This window comes from Thermobia domestica, chromosome 16 (assembly GCF_964235325.1).
Source record: "Thermobia domestica chromosome 16, izTheDome1.hap1.1, whole genome shotgun sequence".
Lineage (NCBI taxonomy): Eukaryota > Metazoa > Arthropoda > Insecta > Zygentoma > Lepismatidae > Thermobia > Thermobia domestica.
In genome coordinates, this window is record NC_137469.1 from 75,403,583 (window position 1) to 75,423,976 (window position 20,394).

The window sequence follows — 20,394 nt, forward strand, 5'->3', positions numbered from 1 at the left end:
TCTTCGCAAGATGTGTTGAATCCAATTGGCCTTTACCTTCTTAGCCTTAGGTTAGAAGCGTCCTCTTCTCTCCTATTTGTCTTAAAACGTTTTTGTTTGTTGTTCTCTCTGCCCATTTTATCTTCTGTTACTCCAACCCACATTTCGAAGCTCTTTAAATACAGTGGAGTCCCGCTAATCCGAACTAATTGGGACCGAACGCTGTTCGGATTAGCCGGAATAATAGTAAAATCGCGATTTGAAGCGGGTGGACGGGTCAATTGTGTTGTAATATATACCGTATAGTGTTTCAAAACACGTTTTCTGTACACTAATTATGCAGACGGAGCAGCAGCGCTTGACCTAACACTACGATACCTAGAACAACAGGCTACTGCTACATCTGCGATGTAATGTTTATGAGACGATGGCGAAACTACACATCGCCCAATAGACTCTCTTCACTGCGACAAAAGACAATAACTGAGTTCATGTCTTGTAACAAGTTGATATTAATACGGTACTACGGTAGATACTAGTACAATTGTACATTACTAGTATTATACATTCAGTTTTATGTTACAATACAGTACTTATTCTACTACATTACTGTATTTCTCTCGTACTAAACCTAGAAGTTTCAATATTGTACAGTACGTACACTATACTCTATTTGAAATTTTGTGTAATTGTCGTAATGTGGCTTAAGGCCCAAATACAGGTATTAAAGAAAAAACTGTATTTAACAAAAGTTTATTTTGTTTCCTATGAAAACAGGCACTCATTTTCATCCTTTTAGTTTTTAATTTCCTAAAACTGCATTTTTCGCCGCAATAAATAAATAAATAAAATTTTCCTCTCGGACCTGTTCGGATTACCGTGACTCCATTGTATTTCTCCTCTAACTTCCGTAATGTCCAAGTTTCTGAACCATACAGTCAAATGCTCCATTTATAGTATTTGACCAACTTCGTTCTAAGTTCAATATTGAGCCTGCTAGTTAAGAGTGATCTTTTCTTGTTGAATGACTCTGGCTGTGGCTATTCTGGACCTGATCTTTTTGGTGCAGTAAGCGTCTCTCGTCAAAATACTTCCCAGATACTTAAAATGATCGATATCTTCAAGTTCTCTTTGTTCTACTCGGACACGTAAGGGTGCCTTTCCACGGGATATTGGCATGACTTCCGATTTTTCGATGTTGATTTCTATTCCATGTGAGATTGTCGTGACTACGAGGATAATGCAGCGGTGGTTTAACCCTTTTACATTCCGGCTTTCTTATAGACTTTGTCAAGCAGCTACAGTATTATCCCTATTCATTGCAGGATCATGGTTCATACCTCGTTTTTTTCACAATAGAGCAACCTTTCAAATGGTACAATTTACATTTGTCTATCATGTCCCTGAGGCGGGAAATTTTGAGAGAAATCGGGATTTTTTCTGCATTTTTTTAAATTTTGAGCCCCTCTGCCCCGCCCTCTATGTTAACGCAGAGACCTGAAAATCATTGAAAATACTAAGGGGTGTACTAAATGTGTGTTCAAAATTTCAAGTTTCTATCTTGAATAGTAAGGGCGGGAAAAATATTTATCAATAATCCCCAAAATGCCCCAGATTACCACAAAAGACCCTGATCTCAGGTAAAAAATTTCCTGAGTCATTCCTATTAATCCTAGGATCATGGTTCGCCCATCATTCTCTTCAGAATAGAACTACCTTTCAAACGGTGCCATTCACGTGTCTCCATCCTGTATCTGAGGCGGAAAAATACCAAAGAAAGGGATTTTTTGGTTAAAATATCCCTTTTTAAAATTTTTTGCCCCTCTGGACCCCCCTGTGTTAACGCAGAGACCTGAAAAAATCTGATAAATACTACTCGGTAAACTGAATGTTTATGCAAAATTTCAATCTTCTAGGTGCAAAAGTAAGCCCACCAAAAAATAATATACCCCACAATACCCCAGATATAAAACAAGATCTCAGGTAAAAAAAATCCTGAGACATCCCTATTTATCCTAGGATCATGGTTCGTACATAATTCTCTTCAGAATAGAAACGGTACCATTCACATGTTTCCATCATGTATCTAAGGCGTAAAAATTGCGATAAAAGAGATTTTTTGGTAATAAATATATATATATACTTTTTTTTTAAAAAAAAAAAAAACCTTTTTTTCCCTCTGGACCCCCTCTCCCTGTGCTAACGCAGAGATCTCAATAAATCTGATAAATAGTACTCGGTAGACTAAATGTTTGTGCAAAATTTCAGTCTTCAAGGTGCAAAAGTAAGCCCGCCAAAAAATAGCAAAAATAAGCCTAACAAAATTTTTTTAAAGTTATGACGTCATCACCTTCCATGTCTCGACGCAGAAAGGCGTGGAACCATACGTAACGTGTTCTACAATGCCTCTATACTTGAGAAAGCAAAAAAGAACCGAAGTAAAAAGCTTTATTGATTCTTTTTTAATCGAATAATGAAGACACTACCTTAGTACCTAAAAATAGATACTAAACTCCAAAGGGTTAAGGATGGTGACGAAACTGTCGAAGACCAACACACGTACAAAATGAAGATCTTCAACAGTGCCGGATCTATAATCCTCAAGACCCCGCGGTGCGGGGAAGGGGGGGCGGACCCTAAGCGGCCTAAGGGCTTTCAAAGGTCCCCCTGCACCGTGCTTGTAAATACTAATTTTTAAAACAATTGAAAAAGAATGATATTTTCACAATAATTTAATTACTTAAATCAGGTAATGAGCTATCAGGACTGACAACAATCCACGAGATGTCTCTTACTTCCTCCCAAAGGCCAGATCAAGTATCTCAACCGTGATATTCAAAATCAAATCATCCATTGCAATTAAAAGAGTGCCAATTTTCTCATTAATAATTGATACGACTCAATATTTATTTTAAAAAAATCAAATGAATTTCATTATTCGCTATGTAAATTTTACAGAAGTAAACGATAGGTTAGAAAACGAAGTTTCTAGACAGGTCGAGATTGAAGAAGTGTTTTTAGGATTTTTACATGTAAGAAATCGATCTGCATCCGGACTTGCAGTTCTAGTGTTCGGTCATTTGGAGAAATTGGGATTGTCTGTGAAAAAATGCATAAGACAGGGATATGATGGCGCTGCTGTGATGAGTGGTGCTTTCTCAGGTGCTCAGAAGAGTCTTCAAGAAATTGAGAAACGAGCTATATCAGGGATGCAAATAACCGCTCGTCCATTCGCCTGGGGCGAGTGGTTCATCAGTGCGGGCGAGCTTTAAAACAGTAAAAACTATAAAAGTCACAATTGGGATGTGGAATGTGGGCTAGTAGCATTTTTTCTTGGGCTGGTAAAATTTTTATGCTTATTTGCGTCCCTGAGCTACATATTTGCTTCACTGCGCGGCACATAACCTAAATCTTGTGATCAATGATGCCGTCAAAGGGGTAAAAGAAGTTGCCAGTCTGGCCAAAGTGGAGTATTATGTCATCATTGACCGGAGAATCAGCTGTCACTTTGATAAATTTCAATCCAATCAGATGGGCCTCATGGTATCAGTCCAATGTATCTATCGGCTTGAGGTATGCTGATATATCTAATGAAAACTTTTTGAAAACTTTCACTGACAAGTAAGAAGGCTAACGAGGTATCAGAAGCAGAGAGATTGGCGAAAGTCATGTGAGTTCTTTCGATGTTGTGTTTCTGACTGTGATGCCGTCAAAACTATTTTCACAACTGAACATCGCATTGCAGCTTCTCCGAACTAAACAAATTGACATTGAGAAAGCTTTACGCACTCTTAAAGAGAGCCGAGAGGAATTAAAGAAAATGAGAGAAGAATACCATCAAATAAAACAAGAGGCCACATCTGTTGCTGCGAAGTGGTAAGTCAATCCTGTGTTTTTAGAAAAAAGGCAACCCACAGTGAAAAAAAAAAAAAAAAATCTTCGATGAACGGGTAGATCATCAGTTTACGGGCACATGGTTAATGTTTACAATAGATTTCCACATATCGTGTACAATGAAATAGAGAACCGTTTTACATCGCTACACATAATTCTTGAGGAATTTTCAATCATATTTCCGATAGTACTTGTGAACATTTCAGACGAAGAAATTATAGTTAAGGTTGAAATAACTACAAAAGAAGTACCAGTAAAACATTAGCCCGTCGCTACCATTGAAATTAATCTCCCTTCACATTTGACTTAAAAACCATATTTCAAAGATCAACATTGTTCTTGAATTGGCGGTATTACTATACGTCGAGTTTAATACTATTGCCCCAAGTTAACCTGAAGTTTTGACTACTCTTTTATTACTGACTTTATCCGTGACCGTGGCTTCCGCTGAAAAGTCATTCTCAGTCTTAAAGGGAATCAAGAGCTATTTAAGGTGTTCAATGACACAGGAAAGTATAAGCGACTTGGGAATGTTGGTAATCAACCATGAGAGGGCTTCGACCATTGAAAAGAAAGATCTTTTACAAGAATTTCCGGAGATGATCAAATATTCTTGCGTGGGGGCACGAAATTTCTAGATTCGGTACTGATCTTCAGGCAGCAGCAGACACATGACGAGAAGTGGATCCTGTACGAACCTCCACGGTGCCGTCATGATTGGTCGCCGGAGATCCCATGAACCGGTTCCAAAACAGCCGAAACCAGCACTGCACCAAAAGAAGATCCACCTGTGTGTTTGGTGGACTGCTCGTGGCATCGTGCATCGGGAACTGCTGCCAGCTGGTCAGAGCATCAATGCAACTGTGTACTGTCAGCAGTTGAGCAGTGCTCAAGAAAAACTAAAAACTCTGGAGCCAGCTGAATCGCAAAGGAGTCCTCCTGTTACAGGACAACGCTAAGCCCCACGTGGCTAGGATGACTCGGGACACCATTCTATGCCTTGGATGGGAAACACTATTGCATCTCCATCCGCCCGGACACTGCACCGTCCGGTTATCACCTGTTCTATTCCTGACAATCACCTTAGAGGGCGCCAATTCAAACCTCTAGTAGAGGTGCCAAATGAACTTGATACCTTCTTCGCTTCACGACCTACCAAGTTGTACTGCGGTGGAATCCATGGCTTTCCAGAACGTTAGCAGAAGATCGTCGATACTGATAGGGACTATTTTTGATCTTCCAGATAAATCTTAGGTGACATATCGATGTTCAAAGCTGATGGGTGAAAAAGCGACAGAACTTTCTTGGTTACCCTATATTTAACCATAAAAATCCTGAAAGCATTTGTTTATGAATAATTATATTTTTAATTGTTCTCTACGTTAATTCGCTTACTAAATGGGTAGTAATTATTTCATTAATTATTATAATTTTATTAATTAATGATTGTTGTTAGATGAGTTAAATAACCTGTTAGATAGACTCTCCCGAAATGACTTTTGCCAAAGTCGAAACTTGCGAAATCACTTCTTCGCACCAAAAAACAGTAGACTAACCCCGTTTCATGAAAATCGTTAGACCCCTCTTCTTCTCGAAATGAATGTTCCCCAAAAGTAGAGATCTAACTAAATTTCTTCGTTGTACTGAAAATAAAAGATCCATCCATTTCAAAAGCATTTGTATGCTATCAAGAAGAAACAATAAAAAAGAAATTTCATAAATATTTCTTCATCAGCTCTCAAGAATCGGAAGCATAATGATATGTAGCCTGTAGTCATCCTAAGATTCAATTGCAGATATTGGTGAAAGTTTCAAAGAAATAGGCTTAGTAGTTCCTGTGTTGAATAAACACAAACTTGTTGATACCGAAATGTACATTCATGTCCAAAACTATTGTCGCATGTCTATAAATATGTTGTTGTAGGAATATAATTTGATAACGAATTCGCCCGGTATTTCTTATAGTGTTAGTATAATCGGCAAATACATGTATGTGGCAAATTTCATGTCAAAAGAGCAGTAAATAAGAACAATAAAACAAAACTTTCTCATTCATTTAGCAACATTTTGTTTTATTAATTCTAATTGTCGTATTTATAATTTGTTTCCTATGAAATTTACCACAAATATACATTTCCCGATTATACATATAGTATCAGTATTAAAAGTACCCTGCAAAATCATTATCAAATTATATTCTTACAAGAAGACAGTTATAGATATGCAACAATCATTTTGGACATGAGTGTACATACATAAACCAATCTCTAAAATGTTTACTAAATAGTACAAACAGAGATTCTGAAACTCACATGAAGTAACCAGCTTACGGAATATTTATGACTGACAGAGAAATGGTTCTGGAATTGAAATCCATTTCCGTGCTAAAGATATTTTATGACATATATTAATGGATTGGCGTGTCAGGGTTTTGTGCCGTAAGAATTCTAACTTAGTTTAGCGTTTGCGGTAATCCTAAAACATTTACAGAGTAAGATTACGTGGTAAGATGTAAGTACAATTCAACGTTTGTCAATAGATGTTTTCAAGTTGGAAGAACATATTGCTCTGTTTTTCCTATAAATGACTGAAATATTCAATTTTTCATTCCTTAAAATCGTTATTACCACGCAGGGAGTTAAAGGTTGCATACATTACTCGAGAGATCAAAATTTTGCAAAGTGGGTTCCTTATTAATAAGAAGGGAAACACCGAAAGCAGTTATAGTAAGAATATATTTTTCTTCGAATATATGAATACGCTTAACAAGAATGTTGAGTATAACAATTAAAACAATAATAATAATTTTTGTCTTATAAATTACATCCAGTAGTAAAACATTTATAATGTTGTTAATTACCAAGGATACATTTTCTAATCTAGCTCCTGTTAACTTCTCAAGGAGATTCGAGGCAAGATGGCGTCAGATAGACAGAAATTTCACGAACTTCAGTTTAATAGTGTGTTTTGTTTAATGCGAGTGTTGGTTTTTAGATTTGTTTATTTTGGATACAAAATTTAGTAAGTGTAATAATGCATTCCTGGCGTCACTACTTTTCATATTCACAATAATTTAACTGTATAACGATATTGTTTACCACGGGCGATTCCGGGTTGTATGCCTGTGCCATTTTGGTTACAGCTTAGTGTGTAACCACGACAATTTTAGCGAAAGCTATTTTTGTTTAATACAATTTTACTACTTTTATAACACTTTATAGTGCAGTAGTCGACATGGCTAGTGGCTGGAGACACTCCTTTTATAAAAACCTCAAAGTGATTATAGGAATAAAAATAATAAAAACTTCCCTTGTAAAAAGTGATTATATGACAGTCAAGTATGCAGTGTAATTGACTTTTAAAGTTCATTTTCACTACAATTTATTTATTTTAGATATCCTTCAAATTTGGTAGTGTAAATATTATTACAAAAAGCAGCGCTAAATAATTAGTTCCAAATTTTAAACGTTATAAACTTGTATTGATCTCCAGAACAACAATATCTCAAATGTTCTAACTTGATTTTATGCACATTTTTAACATAATCAATGAGATTGTTTTACAAGTACATAAATTACCTCGGAACACTAACTAAAACAGTAGTCTTTTTATGTTAACTACAACTACATCTCAACACTAGTATAAGAATATTTCAATTACTTCGTATTTAATAGGTAATTTTTGATGACGGTTGCAATATAAGCAGTTTTCGTCTCGGGAAAGCCGGGTTCGAGGCCCACGTTAAGTTGTAGGTCTATCTTCCATATAACCTCGTTGCTGAAAGGAACGCTAAATCTAGTTCAGTCAATCAATCTAGACGGTTTTCTTTTATTCATTTATTATGTTTGCATGAACTTTGTCATGATACACAACATTAACCGTCGTACTAGTTATGTAGGTATATATAGCTAATACATAATATATGTACAGTTGTAATTAATATATGCTACAAAGATTGAATTTTGTGCCATTTAAATGTAAGAGGTACAAACTAGAATAGGAAGATAGTTGATTTCCTGTAATATTTGTATTATTACACAAATTACATGTGTACTTTTATCTGTTACAGACTTGGAAGTGACAGGCATATCACGATCAGGCCGTGTTAGGAAAAAGTCTTCTAAATTGATGGACTTTGAGTCCCCTGATGACATTGATCCACGCCACAGACGTAAAGGGGACAAAGAATCGATACCAAGAAGCCGGAAAATGATTCTAGATCGTCCACCTAAAATGCACATGGACGAATCAGTGACACAATCGTCACAGGACGAAATGCAGTCCGAGGTAAATTTATTATTATTGCATTTGATGGAATTTTGTGTTCTCATAAAACAGTTATAGTCAGTGAATCTTATATGTTGGATTTTGTGTTATACAGTATTTCAATAAGAGGAACTTGCTTAAGGGGCGCAAAGAGCAATTACCTGTATTTAAATTAAATTACCCACCTCCGTATATCTTTAGCCCAGTAGTTTGAATTTTAGTTTTGGAATATTTTAGAAAACTTAACGGCTTTCTTTATTCAACAGACAAGGCTTCTACTTTATCTTAAAGAAAACCGTTAACTTTTCCGAAATATCCAGAAACTAAAATTCATGTTACTGGACTCTTAGGAACATAGGGATGAGTAAATTTAATTTTAGAGAAACTTGATTCAGAAGTTATTTTCAACAATACAGTTCAATACAGTTAAGATTGTCTCACTGTTTTGTGATTTGCATTGTAACAACACTATCCACGGCTTTGGATTGAATGTTTAATAATAATAATAATAATAATAATAATAATAATAATAATAATAATAATAATAATAATAATAATAATAATAATAATAATAATAAAAAAACTGACCAAAGCTTCAACACACACTGTATTTTAAACTATAACTTGTTACAGTTTCGGATATCTAACATATCCTCCATCAGACACTATAGAACATAAATGAAGATACAGACAGTGGGAGAAGAACGGTTACAGCAGGAAGGAGTTAGAAAGGGAAGAAGAACGCAGAAGAAGGAAGAGATGGAGAAAGTAGAAGGAAGAGGGTGAGAATGAAAGATAGCATGTTATAGAAAGTATGGGAGAAGAAACGGAGAAACTGAAGAAGTTATTGAAGAAAGGATGGGTCAGAGCTTATAGAAGGAGTGGCGAAAACCTATTGAGATCAATAAAGAAGAAGAATAGAAAAGGCACCAAAAAGATTAATGAAGAGGAAGAAGGAATCATCTATAGGATATGGTGTGTGGGGACTGCGATATGTCATATGTAGGAGAGACGGGGAAGAGAATGAAAGAAAGGATAAAACAACAAAAAGATGACGTCAGGAGGAAGAAATATACCAATACGATATACAAACATGTTAAGGAGACTAATCACGAAATTAACTGGGATAAGATGGAAGTATTGGAGATAGATTAGAGAATGATAATAAGGAAAGTGGAAAGAAGCAGATTGGATAAAGAAGGTAGGAAGAGATAAGCCGATGAACTGGACAGGGGCCTTACCTATTAATAAATTATGGCAGAGAATTTTGGATAGCGTAGAGAAGATGAAGTTGAAAAAGGCCCTTATAAAGACCAAAAATGGCGGCACGTGATTGGTTGGAAAATGGACCTGAGGACTTACGGGATTGGCTGAAGGCTTTAGCCAATAGAATTTAGACTTTTTCATAAGGATGACTATATCAGGGCTCATAGCAAGTCGCTTTTTTTAACTAAAAGTTACTTTTTTTGAAGTTGGTCACTAAAAGGTACTTTTTTAAAAGTCTGTCACTAAAGTTGCTTTTTTTTTTTGGGGTGGGGGGGATTAAAATAATTTTTTCGTCTGAAAGTGGCCATGTGCTGACATTTTATCTAGGAAGAACCACGGGAGAACTCGTGAAACACACAAATCTAGCAATAGACAATGCAAACCTTCCCAGAGAGAAACACTCGATGTTAGGTAGTGGGGACCAAATACCAATAAAAAGGTTCACAGAATGATAAATGAGGACATGAAAACATTTAGAAAAAGGAGTTTGCTTGATATAGGAACATGTAACATACACAAAGTTCATTACGCGTTCCAAAAAGGACTCCAAGAATTTGGAATTGAAATGAGTGATTTTATCATCGATGTGTACTATTTTTTTTAAGGGTTGGCCATCAAGGTGGGAAGATTTCACTAAGATTGCCACTAAGTTAGGATTACCTAAACATAGATTTATCAAAGATGTGAGTTCAAGGTGGCTTATACTTGAAAAAATCATGTGAAGGAGTTCTTGAACTCCACGGTGCTCTGCAGGAGTATTTCTTCAAGTTTCTTTCTCTAAAAAAATCGAACTTCATGGCTACTGGAAAAGATAAGTCAAACGAAAGCGCAGTTAAATTTTGTCATCTCAAGTGCAAAACTTTTCAAGAATATCACAGAACTGCTTCAAAAGGAAGAGCCCCGTCTACGTGTTCTGTACTCTAAACTTCAAACTGTTACCAAGGTTTTCTTGTTGCGATTTGTGAAAGAAGTTGTAATATCTTTGACTGAACTGGATGAAAGTGCTGTGAGGAAAATCTGTTGCTTATTGGTGAAGTGGAGTAGGAACAACGTTAGCATTCAGCAGCTGGAGGAAGAAGGATGTACTTAGTTTCAAGAAAAATGTATAATCTCGCTACGTGGCAGTATATAAATACATAGTGAAAACCATTGAAATTTCCCTAGAACTTAAATACTTGTCGTGTCTTCATCTGAAAAATGTGAACTCATCTGAGAGTGTCACGTATATTAAAATCTGGCAAAAGTTCTTACTCTCAGCATTGACTTGGATTTACTGAGTGATTAGTGGCGGTTACTTCAACGTGAGAATTTCTCGGGAAATCTTTGCAGTGGCCGAATAGATGGCAACGGTGGTGAAAGTTTGTCTCTAAGTCATGGCAGTGCTGATATGGAACGCGGGTTTTCACTCTCACGTCGTCTGCTCTCTGAGAATTGCACAGTGATGGCTTTAAGAACTCTCAAAGCTAAGTGAAATATCGTCGCTGCGCCTCGAAGAACCACTATGTAACATTTTTGTCGAAAATGAGTTATGTCGTTCAAATAAACCAGATAGCTATCAGGCAGCGTCCCTTATAATGTCATAAGTTAATATTAAATTGTTTCGCCACAACAATGAAAAATTATAGATTGAAATTAAAGTCTTCTGGTTCTCATCACGTACGCATTGATTAATATATACAAATCTTTTATGTGCTTATAAAGGCGCAAAAGGTGCTACGTAAACACAAAAATAGTAATATAATACTGTTGAAGCAAGCTACAACAATGTACAGTGCATAGTATATGCAGAACCAATCTTATTACATTTTTCAAGTGTTTCCGTGTATTTGGCAAACTTTTAAGAGTTCGGAATGTTTCTTGCTTCTCCTGAAAAGTTGTGGTTTTAACACATAGCGGTTCTTCGAGGTGCAGCGACGATATATTGTCTGGGATGAAGAAATTTGAAAATAGGCCAGAACTGATTCTACTTACTCAGAAGCTTCTTACATTTGCTAGGTCTGCTTACCGTGACTACAGAGCATACGTAGAAAACGCAAGAAAGGAGGAAGCCCAAAAAGAAGTAGTAAAGAAGAAAGATGAAACAAAACAACAAGCAAAGAGAGAGGTGATGGAGAAATTGACAAAGGAAAAGGGGGCATTGAGGACATGGAATCAATCTTGCAACAGAAAAGAAAAGAAAAGGATATGAAAAGAAAAGCAGAAGGTGAACTTTTGTTTCAGACTTCTGAACGTCTGAAAACAGCTGTGAAGAGAAAGAACATGACTGAAGTGCACTTTACGCAGGGTATGTCGGAGAGGTTGAAGATAGTAAAGAAAGATTTGTAAGATGAACAGAAGCAGATCGATGGCTGCAGAAAATGATGGATAAGAAAAAGTTCTCCTTAATAATTCACTTCTTTATGAAGAAAGACTAAGTTCATGTGAAAATACGAAAATCTGCTAGCATACGTTCTTGTTACTGCTTTTTATTTCATTTTGTATGCAGCTACATTTTTAGTTAACATTTGTAATTTATTTTAAAAGTTCATAATAAGGGTATAAACATAATCCGCATTATTTGTTTTGATCTTATTGTGTTAAAGGAGAATGACATATATTACCTGTTTACAGTTTACTTTTCATTGTATGCAAAATGTTGGTAGAAGCCGTACCTATATTTACCAAACATGTGGTACTGAAACAAAATTTATAGCAAACCAATTGTAGACATTTTTTTTTACCAGTTAATGGTAATCTAGAAGCTACGTATTAATTACATTACTTTAATTTTGTATTATTGGACATAATGAAAATAATAGAAATTTGGCCTTACCCCATCCAGACCAAGGTTCAAATACAAAACCGTGCAAAGTATGTAATTAATAATAAACCTCTGAACACAAGTAACCCATATTTTTTTATTAGCTGACAAACCTAAGTAAAATAACTTTTAATCTTAACATGTTAAAACATTACGTATTTCAGCTATGATCTTGCCGGCCCTATTTTGGTTGAAAAAAAAAAAAAAAAAAAAAAAGTAAAATTCAATTTATGCCTAAATTTGTCATCAAGGTTTAAAGTTACTTTTTGATGAGATTTTGGTCACGTTTTGGTCACTTTTCAACTATTTAGAAGAGACCAGACCACTATGAGCCCTGCTATATATATAATATCTTCATTTATGTTCTATAGTGTCTGATGAAGGATATGTTAGATATCCAAAACTGTAACACATTATAGTTTAAAATACAGTGTGCATTGAAGCTTTGGTCAGTGTTCCTTTTGTTCTGATTTGGATTAGTTTGATATACAGCTTGGGCCATAAGTCGCTTGAGAAAAGCATTGTCCACTTCTTAGTTGATTAGACTAGCAGTAATTGATTAAGGTAAAGAATACGTTATAGTGTAGTTTGTGATTAATACGTTACAAGAAGTAACTTTATAAAAGATTTAAATCTGTTACATTTATAATTAATTTACAATGAATACAAAACAAGTTATGATAGGATGAATGTGTGTTGGTAGTTAAAAGTGGTAATAATGTTTTCCGTTCATTTTCCTTTCTTTTAACTGGAATAAAAGTAATATGCTTTACCTGTGTACTAAACACAAATTTATATGTATCTATAATACATTGCATTAGAGTAATATGAAGCGATTCATATTGTAGGACGAGGACGATTATCCAATGATGAAGGCGGAGCCTGAAAGTGAATCTGACTCAGAATCAGGCATGTATCCTCCTCCAGGAACAATGGAAGACGATTCTAGTTTGGATGAAATGGGTAAGCAATTTCACGGTTATGCTTTCGGTGTACGTATAGTCAAGTCTGTCTGTAAAATTATGTGTACTATTTGTATTTCTTTCTGTTTTCTTACGAGTATTGTTGAATCCTGTAGTTATTAATTTTTATTCAATTTATAGGTATAATTACAATAAAAGACGGTTTCTTTCTGTTTTATAAGCCTGTAATTCTCCTCACGTACCAATTTGAATGTTCGTACAAACTTAAGAACGCAATTATTTGAATTAAGGTAAAAATCGTTGTGTAGGCATTTTAACACTTTCAATCCTGGGATTGTATAGCAAATTGCAGCTTCGTGTCAGTTTAGTACATTGCATCGGTTAATAATTAAAAGGTAGGTCTGCAAAATACATGGCAAATATATCTTTAAACATTCTAGTTGAAGAGGAATACAACATTTATTGGTATTATTGGGTGGAAGTACTACATTGTTACCGAAATAGATTCGGATTTTGTCCGTTTGCATCCCGAGTCCTACGCGGGCTTAGGATCTGATTGTTAAAATGCTTTATATAGCGTGCAAAAATTGGCATACAGTGGGCCGTCGAACCAGTTTTACTAGATCTGCAGAAATATTTTTCAGAGTATTAATTTATAGTAATTTATGTGTTCGTTGTTTGTACAGGAATCGGTTTGTTTATTTTCTTCTGGCTTACAATCTCTTTTCAGGATTGTGTTTCTATGAAACATGAAACAAGGTCCGAACAATATACGTTACCCACTGTAGTATTATCCGAAACTAATGCAGTAAACTTATTCAGCTACTTTGAAACAATATAGAAACAAATTTTAGTTTCTAAAAATGGAAAAATACATCTAGTAACATTTTGGTTTAAGTTTTGAGAATAGTATTCTTTTATTATTATTATTATTATTATTATTATTATTATTATTATTATTATTATTATTATTATTATTATTATTATTTATTTATTTATTTATTTATTTATTTATTTATTTATTTATTTGTTTGTTTGTTTGTTTGCTTACAATAAATCGTTCTTGTTCAGTCATTGTGTACATTGGGAGTTTGTGTGTTTGCAGAAATAATAATAGTGAAACGTATGTTTTTATTAACTTTTCTTTGATAAAAAGTAGCAATTCAAGAAAACTGAAACCGGTTTTGGAGAAAACTGAAACGGGTTTCTGTGAAAAAATCGAACCGGTTTTTGGAGAAAACCGAAATGTCGGTTTTTCTAGAAACCGGTTTTCAATTTTTATAAAAACCGGTTTTGCCCATCCCTTGTTCAAATACTTTAAATAAATTATTCTCCCGTGCAAAGAACACACATTTCAGCTATTCATAATTTAAAGAGTAACAATTAGCTTGTACTAACAATGAAAAAACAGATTTCTAAGTAGAATCTGCTGTTGCTGTGTAATTATACTGTTTTTTCAGTGAGTGAGGAAGATGATGAAAGTTTGGATGAAAACAGTCTCATGATGGATGACAGTTCACAATCAAGTCATTCTCTCAAACGTGAAGCGGAAGCATTACCATCACAGGTACGCTTTGAGAAATCAAAGAATTCAAATTTTATTATAAAAGATAGTGCGATTATGTTTGCTTCTACAGTTAAAAGAAAAAAATACGTTCTGTTAAACATACCTGTCATGTTCATCAACGAATTCCACGTAACGATTAATCGTTCTTTAAATTTCTTTTTATTGTGAGTATTAATTTAGAATATTTAAAATTTACGGGTGTGTTGAGTTATCTCTTAAGAACTTCTTGAGATACATATATTTAAAAACAAGAAAAAAGGAAATCTGATTGGAGTATTGCTCTTCGCTAACCACGCAACTATGGAAATTTCAGGAATGCTAAAGATATCACCCAGCAGTCAGTTCAGTAATATCCGCTACCTTATGGATACAGAAGTAAAAGAATATTATCGTAACTACACACGAATTGGATATTAACCTTATATTTCATATTTTAAATGATATGAATTGACATGTTTATAATAATTTGTAACTTTTTTTTTATTTAATTCTACGAATATGCAATGTATTATTATTCGCATTGTTTTGATGTTCCCTGGTGCCTTCCTATCAGGTCTGGGCAACTCACATGGAACTCAGGAATCCAGATCATGTTCAAGGATATAAATATTCAAATGAGGACTTTATTAACTCGACATGGCACACAAAAATTACAGAGAATTAAAATAAAAGCAGCTTCTCAAAATCCAGAAAAAAGATGTAGGAACAAAAATCAGAATTTTCAAGATTTAGTTACTACTCAAAATTTCAACAAACAATTGAAGAAAGATTTCCACCCGCACAGCAACCGAAAACATTAAAAATAAAATAAGAATAAAAGCTGCCTAAAACTATATAGTTGTCACACTTTTTGAAAACATTGATGTGGCTTGAAGAAGTTGTATCTGTATTAATTTTTTTTCTTTCTTTCATTATTTTTCTCCTCCCTCCTCCTCCTTTGGTAATTTTCCTTATATAGGAACGAAATATAAATTTTCTGTTGTTGTAAAAGTGGATTTTTGAAGCGTGTCAGTTACGATTCCGGTAATAGTTACAAGTGGTATCCTCATGCAATAATTACTAATATTTGAATCATCGCATTTCTTCAACCGTCGTAAGAACTTTAAAGATGAATACTTAGTCACTCCCAAAGGCTCACAGACAACTATAGTTAGTTTCAAATACTAAATCTAAATCAAATCTTGTTTTCTCAGATGCTGCGTTCATTTGTGTGTGCAAAATAAACGTTTCTTTGCGTTTCCTTTATTAATAAAAAATATTGTAAGAAAGAATTAATTCATGCTTTATCCCGTATTAACTTAAAAGAAAAATTAATTTCATGAATATGTAAGACACTAAGGGAAAAGTAATCAGTATTTTCAGAAAAAGTGGGAATAAAAAACTTATTTATTCCTTACTTTCCACTGCTCTTATGTGTTGCTCTTTGTTAATACGTTTATTCTGTGTTGCAGGCCCAGTCGCTGTATATGCTTGAAAAATCTACTAAAAAGAAACTTATTATTAAAGATGGAAGAATAGTTGGTCGCATGAAAGCCCAAAGAAAGGATAAAGGTGTAAGTATACGTATAATATTTAATATTGCTTTTTGTTTATATATATATTGTTTTAGTTCAAATACAGAAGGTTAATCAGTCTGTATGTGTCCGATTTTGACGTCTCACCTATCTTAGGAAAAACCATGGGACCACCATTGATTGCGCTCGATGTGAGCACTATATGTTTACGCAATAGCTCTGCATCGTAACTTCCATTGCAGGAGGCTCCGTTGAAGTACACGAACGAGAATCTTGAGCCAGTTCTAGCAGGCTTTCCAGAGGCCACGGACTGGTGACATGACGAGATGGGAGTGCTCGTTTCAATAGACCAAACCCGCAAAAATCTATGGGACTGGCATTAGATATCTTCACTGGTGTGCTCTGGAAGGGAATAGCCTGGATGACGGTGTCTGCCGCCATCTGTTGCAGGAATTTATATATAGAACGGGACGTATGTGATGAGGACACGGACTTGATCTATTGCATTTCCAAACAAACGGGGTAGATCGTCTGTATAAATTGGTGTGAGGATATGCTACTTTATAAAATGCGGAGTTGATTTTGCCGTATTTAGGCACTTGCCAAATTGTTAACTTGCCTTCATAACACTATCCCGCAACAGCCGGAAATCTCTTCCAGAAACTTGCCTTGCACTGATGGATGAAATCAGGACGGATTTTTGCGTCCCATGGGGTGTACGTTGCAGCTAGAATTTTGCCACATTCTGACTGAGAAATCCATGCTTCATCGAGTGAGGCAACAAACTTCCACTTTTTCCCAGATAAACAGCATTCGCAGAGGCGCCTGGAGTGGCGTTTTCTCTTCCTCTGATAGGCCGCAGTAAGGACATGTCCACGTTTTAAACATCATCCAGTGCTTTAAGATGTCACATAGGTTACGGTTTACGTACAATCGTCTTGCCATCACACATTATGTAAGAGGGGTTTCTTGCAGGGCCATTCGGCGCAACTTCTGAGCTACAGGTGTAGTCACCGCAATACACGATTGCTTTCTACTCCCCTTATTGGATGAACGAAGTGCTGGAACGTCGAAGTGTTTATGTCGATTAACTATGTTTTTGATAGTCATCGACTCCAATGTACACTCATTTTACCTGCACTATTTTTGAATCTGTGTCACGGAAAACTTGGTGTGGACAAGTGCTACGACGTAGCCTCCCCAAAACCGGTTCTCTTTGGGAACCATGAGGCACACACCACACACACGCACGAAGTTGGCCCGATACCAGAAGCCTTCGGCTTCCTCCTGCTGTTATTATTCAGATTGGTCGATTCTGTGAGCAGGGATGAAGGTTTAATATCGAGCACATGTAGCCACATCAACTTTCTGTGTAGTACAATCTTAAATACAATACGACGGCAAGGTTTTGAGATAATTTAAGTGCTAAAATTAAAGCGTTTGAAAACATGCTTTCTTTTTTCAAAGAAGATTAACAAACAAAATAAAACTAATAATATTAAACAGTATTTTTTCTTGAAAATTACTTCTTTCCTATTCATGTATGACTAGAAAGAAAAGTGTGGGAGGCGCTCTAATATACAATCAATTTATAAATTTATTAATTATCATGTAAATCAAGTAATTGTATAGGAGAGTACAAAAAGATTTTAGTCATGCATAAAAAGATTTTTTTAAAAAAATAATTTTCTTGGAAATATAATTATGATATTTTTGAAATTTTTACTACAATTCGTTTTATTTACTTATTTTGAAGAATGCGCGTTTCTTAAAATATTTTATTCTATTTTTTACTTTTCAGTATGATTTGTATTCTGTATTATTGTGGCGATCTGAAATCAGACCATGTATGGTCGGCACATCGCTAATCCGATCTCCATTGTTTGTGATTTCCGTGACTGTTTTAGTTAAACTAACTTTCTTGAAACTTCAAAGTGCACTTACTTGGCTCGCAATAAGCAATATATAAAGGTAACCAAGGAAGTTCTGTCGCTTTCTGTGGAGGGGTGTGTTTAATTGGCTCTCACACCGTGAGTTGAATGCAAATGGAGATAAGGCGGTCAGTTGTTGGTGCGGGTATATCCAACATACTATCTGGTTGTGGTAGTTCAGTTACACCGTGAATTTGCGTAATGACAGAGTGAACATGGGACCTCCACAGAGCGTCATAAGGGCGTGTATGCTGTACGAATTCAAACTGGAGTCAAACGCCGCTGCAACGAGCGGGAGATATGTCAGGCCTTTAGTGAAGATGTCGTGACTGAGCGGACAGTGCAGCGGTGGTTTAACAAGTTTAAAGACGGTAATAAAACACTCGAAGACGCACCACGTGCCGGAAGACCAACACATGTACAAAATAAAGATCTTCAGGCATCAATTGAGGCGAACAGTGGCCAAACATGTGAGGAACTGAGACTACAATTCGGTATGAGTGGAGAAACCATTTGGTAGCACGTCCATCAACTTGGGAAGCACTGCAAGTTAGATCGATAGGTCCCACATGATTTGACATGATTTGCCAAAAGCCAACCCAAGTAGACACCTGTGTTTCTTTGCTGTCTCGTCTGAGGAAGGAGCCATTTCTGGACAGTGTTGACAATGATGAGAAGTGGGTCCTGTATGAAGGTCCATGGCGCCGTCATAATTGGTTAGCATCCCATGAATCGGTTGCAATATAACCAAAACCAGCACTGCACCAGAAGGTCCTCCTGTGTGTTTGGTGGGCTTCTCGTGGTATCGTGCTCTACCAACTGGTCAGAGCATCAATGCAGCTGTGTACAGTCTGCAGTTGAGCAATATTCAAGAAAAACTCGAAACTATAGCAAGTAGTTCTAAATCACAAAGGGATCCCCATGTTAAAGTACAACGCTAAGCCCCACGTGGCTAGGATGACTCGAGACACCATTATATGCCTTAGATGGGGAACACTATTGCATCCGTCGTACTCCCCGGACATTGAACCGTTCCGATTATCACCTGTTCCCTACCTTGGACAATCACCTTAGAGGACGCCAGTTCAAATCCCTAGTCGAGGTGCAAAATGCACTTCTTCGCTTCACGGCCCACCAGCCTTCCAGAACGTTGGCAGAAAGTCGTCGATGCTGATGAAGACAATTTTTGATCTTCCAGGTACGTCTTAGGTGACATATTGAAGTTCGAAGGTGGTGGGTGAAAAAGCGACAGAACTCTCTTGGTTATTTTTATATTAACAATGACATGAAAGAAAATCGAGGTGACTGGATGAATAACTAAGCTTACTACTTGTATTTGTTACACAGAACCAAGGTAAGCGATTTTTTTCAGCATTGTTTCGTGTTGGTATCACACCGAAAGAACTTCTGATCCCTCAATCTGTGCTTGACGCATGAATAATGAGGATAAGTGAGTGAGCCTACCTCTAGGTGAAAGTAAACATTGTTGCCCACTTAAAATTTTTCCTTGTAATAAATGACCTTTGAATGTTTCATTAAGACAAAAAATAAAAGTTCCCAACATGGTATTATAAATGGAGGTATACCTCCATTTATAATGAGCACTTTTCTTTCTTTCTTCAAAATTGCATCTTGCAGATATGACGCGTATTATATACGGAATCGTTCTGACAATTATATGACACTACATTTGACTGCACTAAAATACTATGTATAACATGTAGATATCAACATTCGAAAATAAATTTACACCGGGAGTTTGTTTGAGAATTTTATCGACTATTCCATCTTGTTTCATATTAACAGCTTTATGACCAGCGACTAAGGAAAACTAATTTCTTGGACCTAAATTGTGCTGTGTGTAATACACTGTAATAACATCCGTAGTTCAACAACATTATACAATTGATATTAATAAGTGATACTCATCATATTAGTGATATTTAAATTTAAATGTTCTTTATTTCTCAACAGAAAACTAGATTCACTGCGTACATGCTTTGGGCCAAGGAAGTTCGCCAAGAAATACTCAGAACAAATCCAGATATGGGTACGTACGTAAATAAGCTGTATGTTTAAACGATACAATTAAACTTAGAGAAAGGGAAATTGGGATTAAAGATTCACTTTGTTTTTACTAAAATTAAACTCAAGAGAAATGTACATACAGCGTGCATAAACTACAAAGCATATAGATCAATTTATTCATCTGCGTGTTCCTTGAGTAGCCAAACAATTATTCCAAATATTTCGG

At 35.6% G+C, this 20,394-nt stretch overlaps 1 protein-coding gene across 3 annotated transcripts in view; it reads left to right on the forward strand.

Moving 5' to 3' along the window:
* LOC145673172 (uncharacterized) overlaps positions 1-20,394 on the forward strand; it is a 76,909-nt gene that overhangs the window by 39,197 nt on the left and 17,318 nt on the right. For all 3 annotated transcript variants that reach the window (XM_081742617.1, XM_081742616.1, XM_081742618.1), the window contains exons 2-6: positions 7,943-8,160; positions 13,054-13,168; positions 14,589-14,695; positions 16,147-16,248; positions 20,115-20,190. In XM_081742617.1, the coding sequence (XP_081598743.1) occupies positions 8,002-8,160; positions 13,054-13,168; positions 14,589-14,695; positions 16,147-16,248; positions 20,115-20,190 (559 nt within the window). In that variant the 5' untranslated portion in view covers positions 7,943-8,001. The remainder of the gene's footprint in view (positions 1-7,942; positions 8,161-13,053; positions 13,169-14,588; positions 14,696-16,146; positions 16,249-20,114; positions 20,191-20,394) is intronic.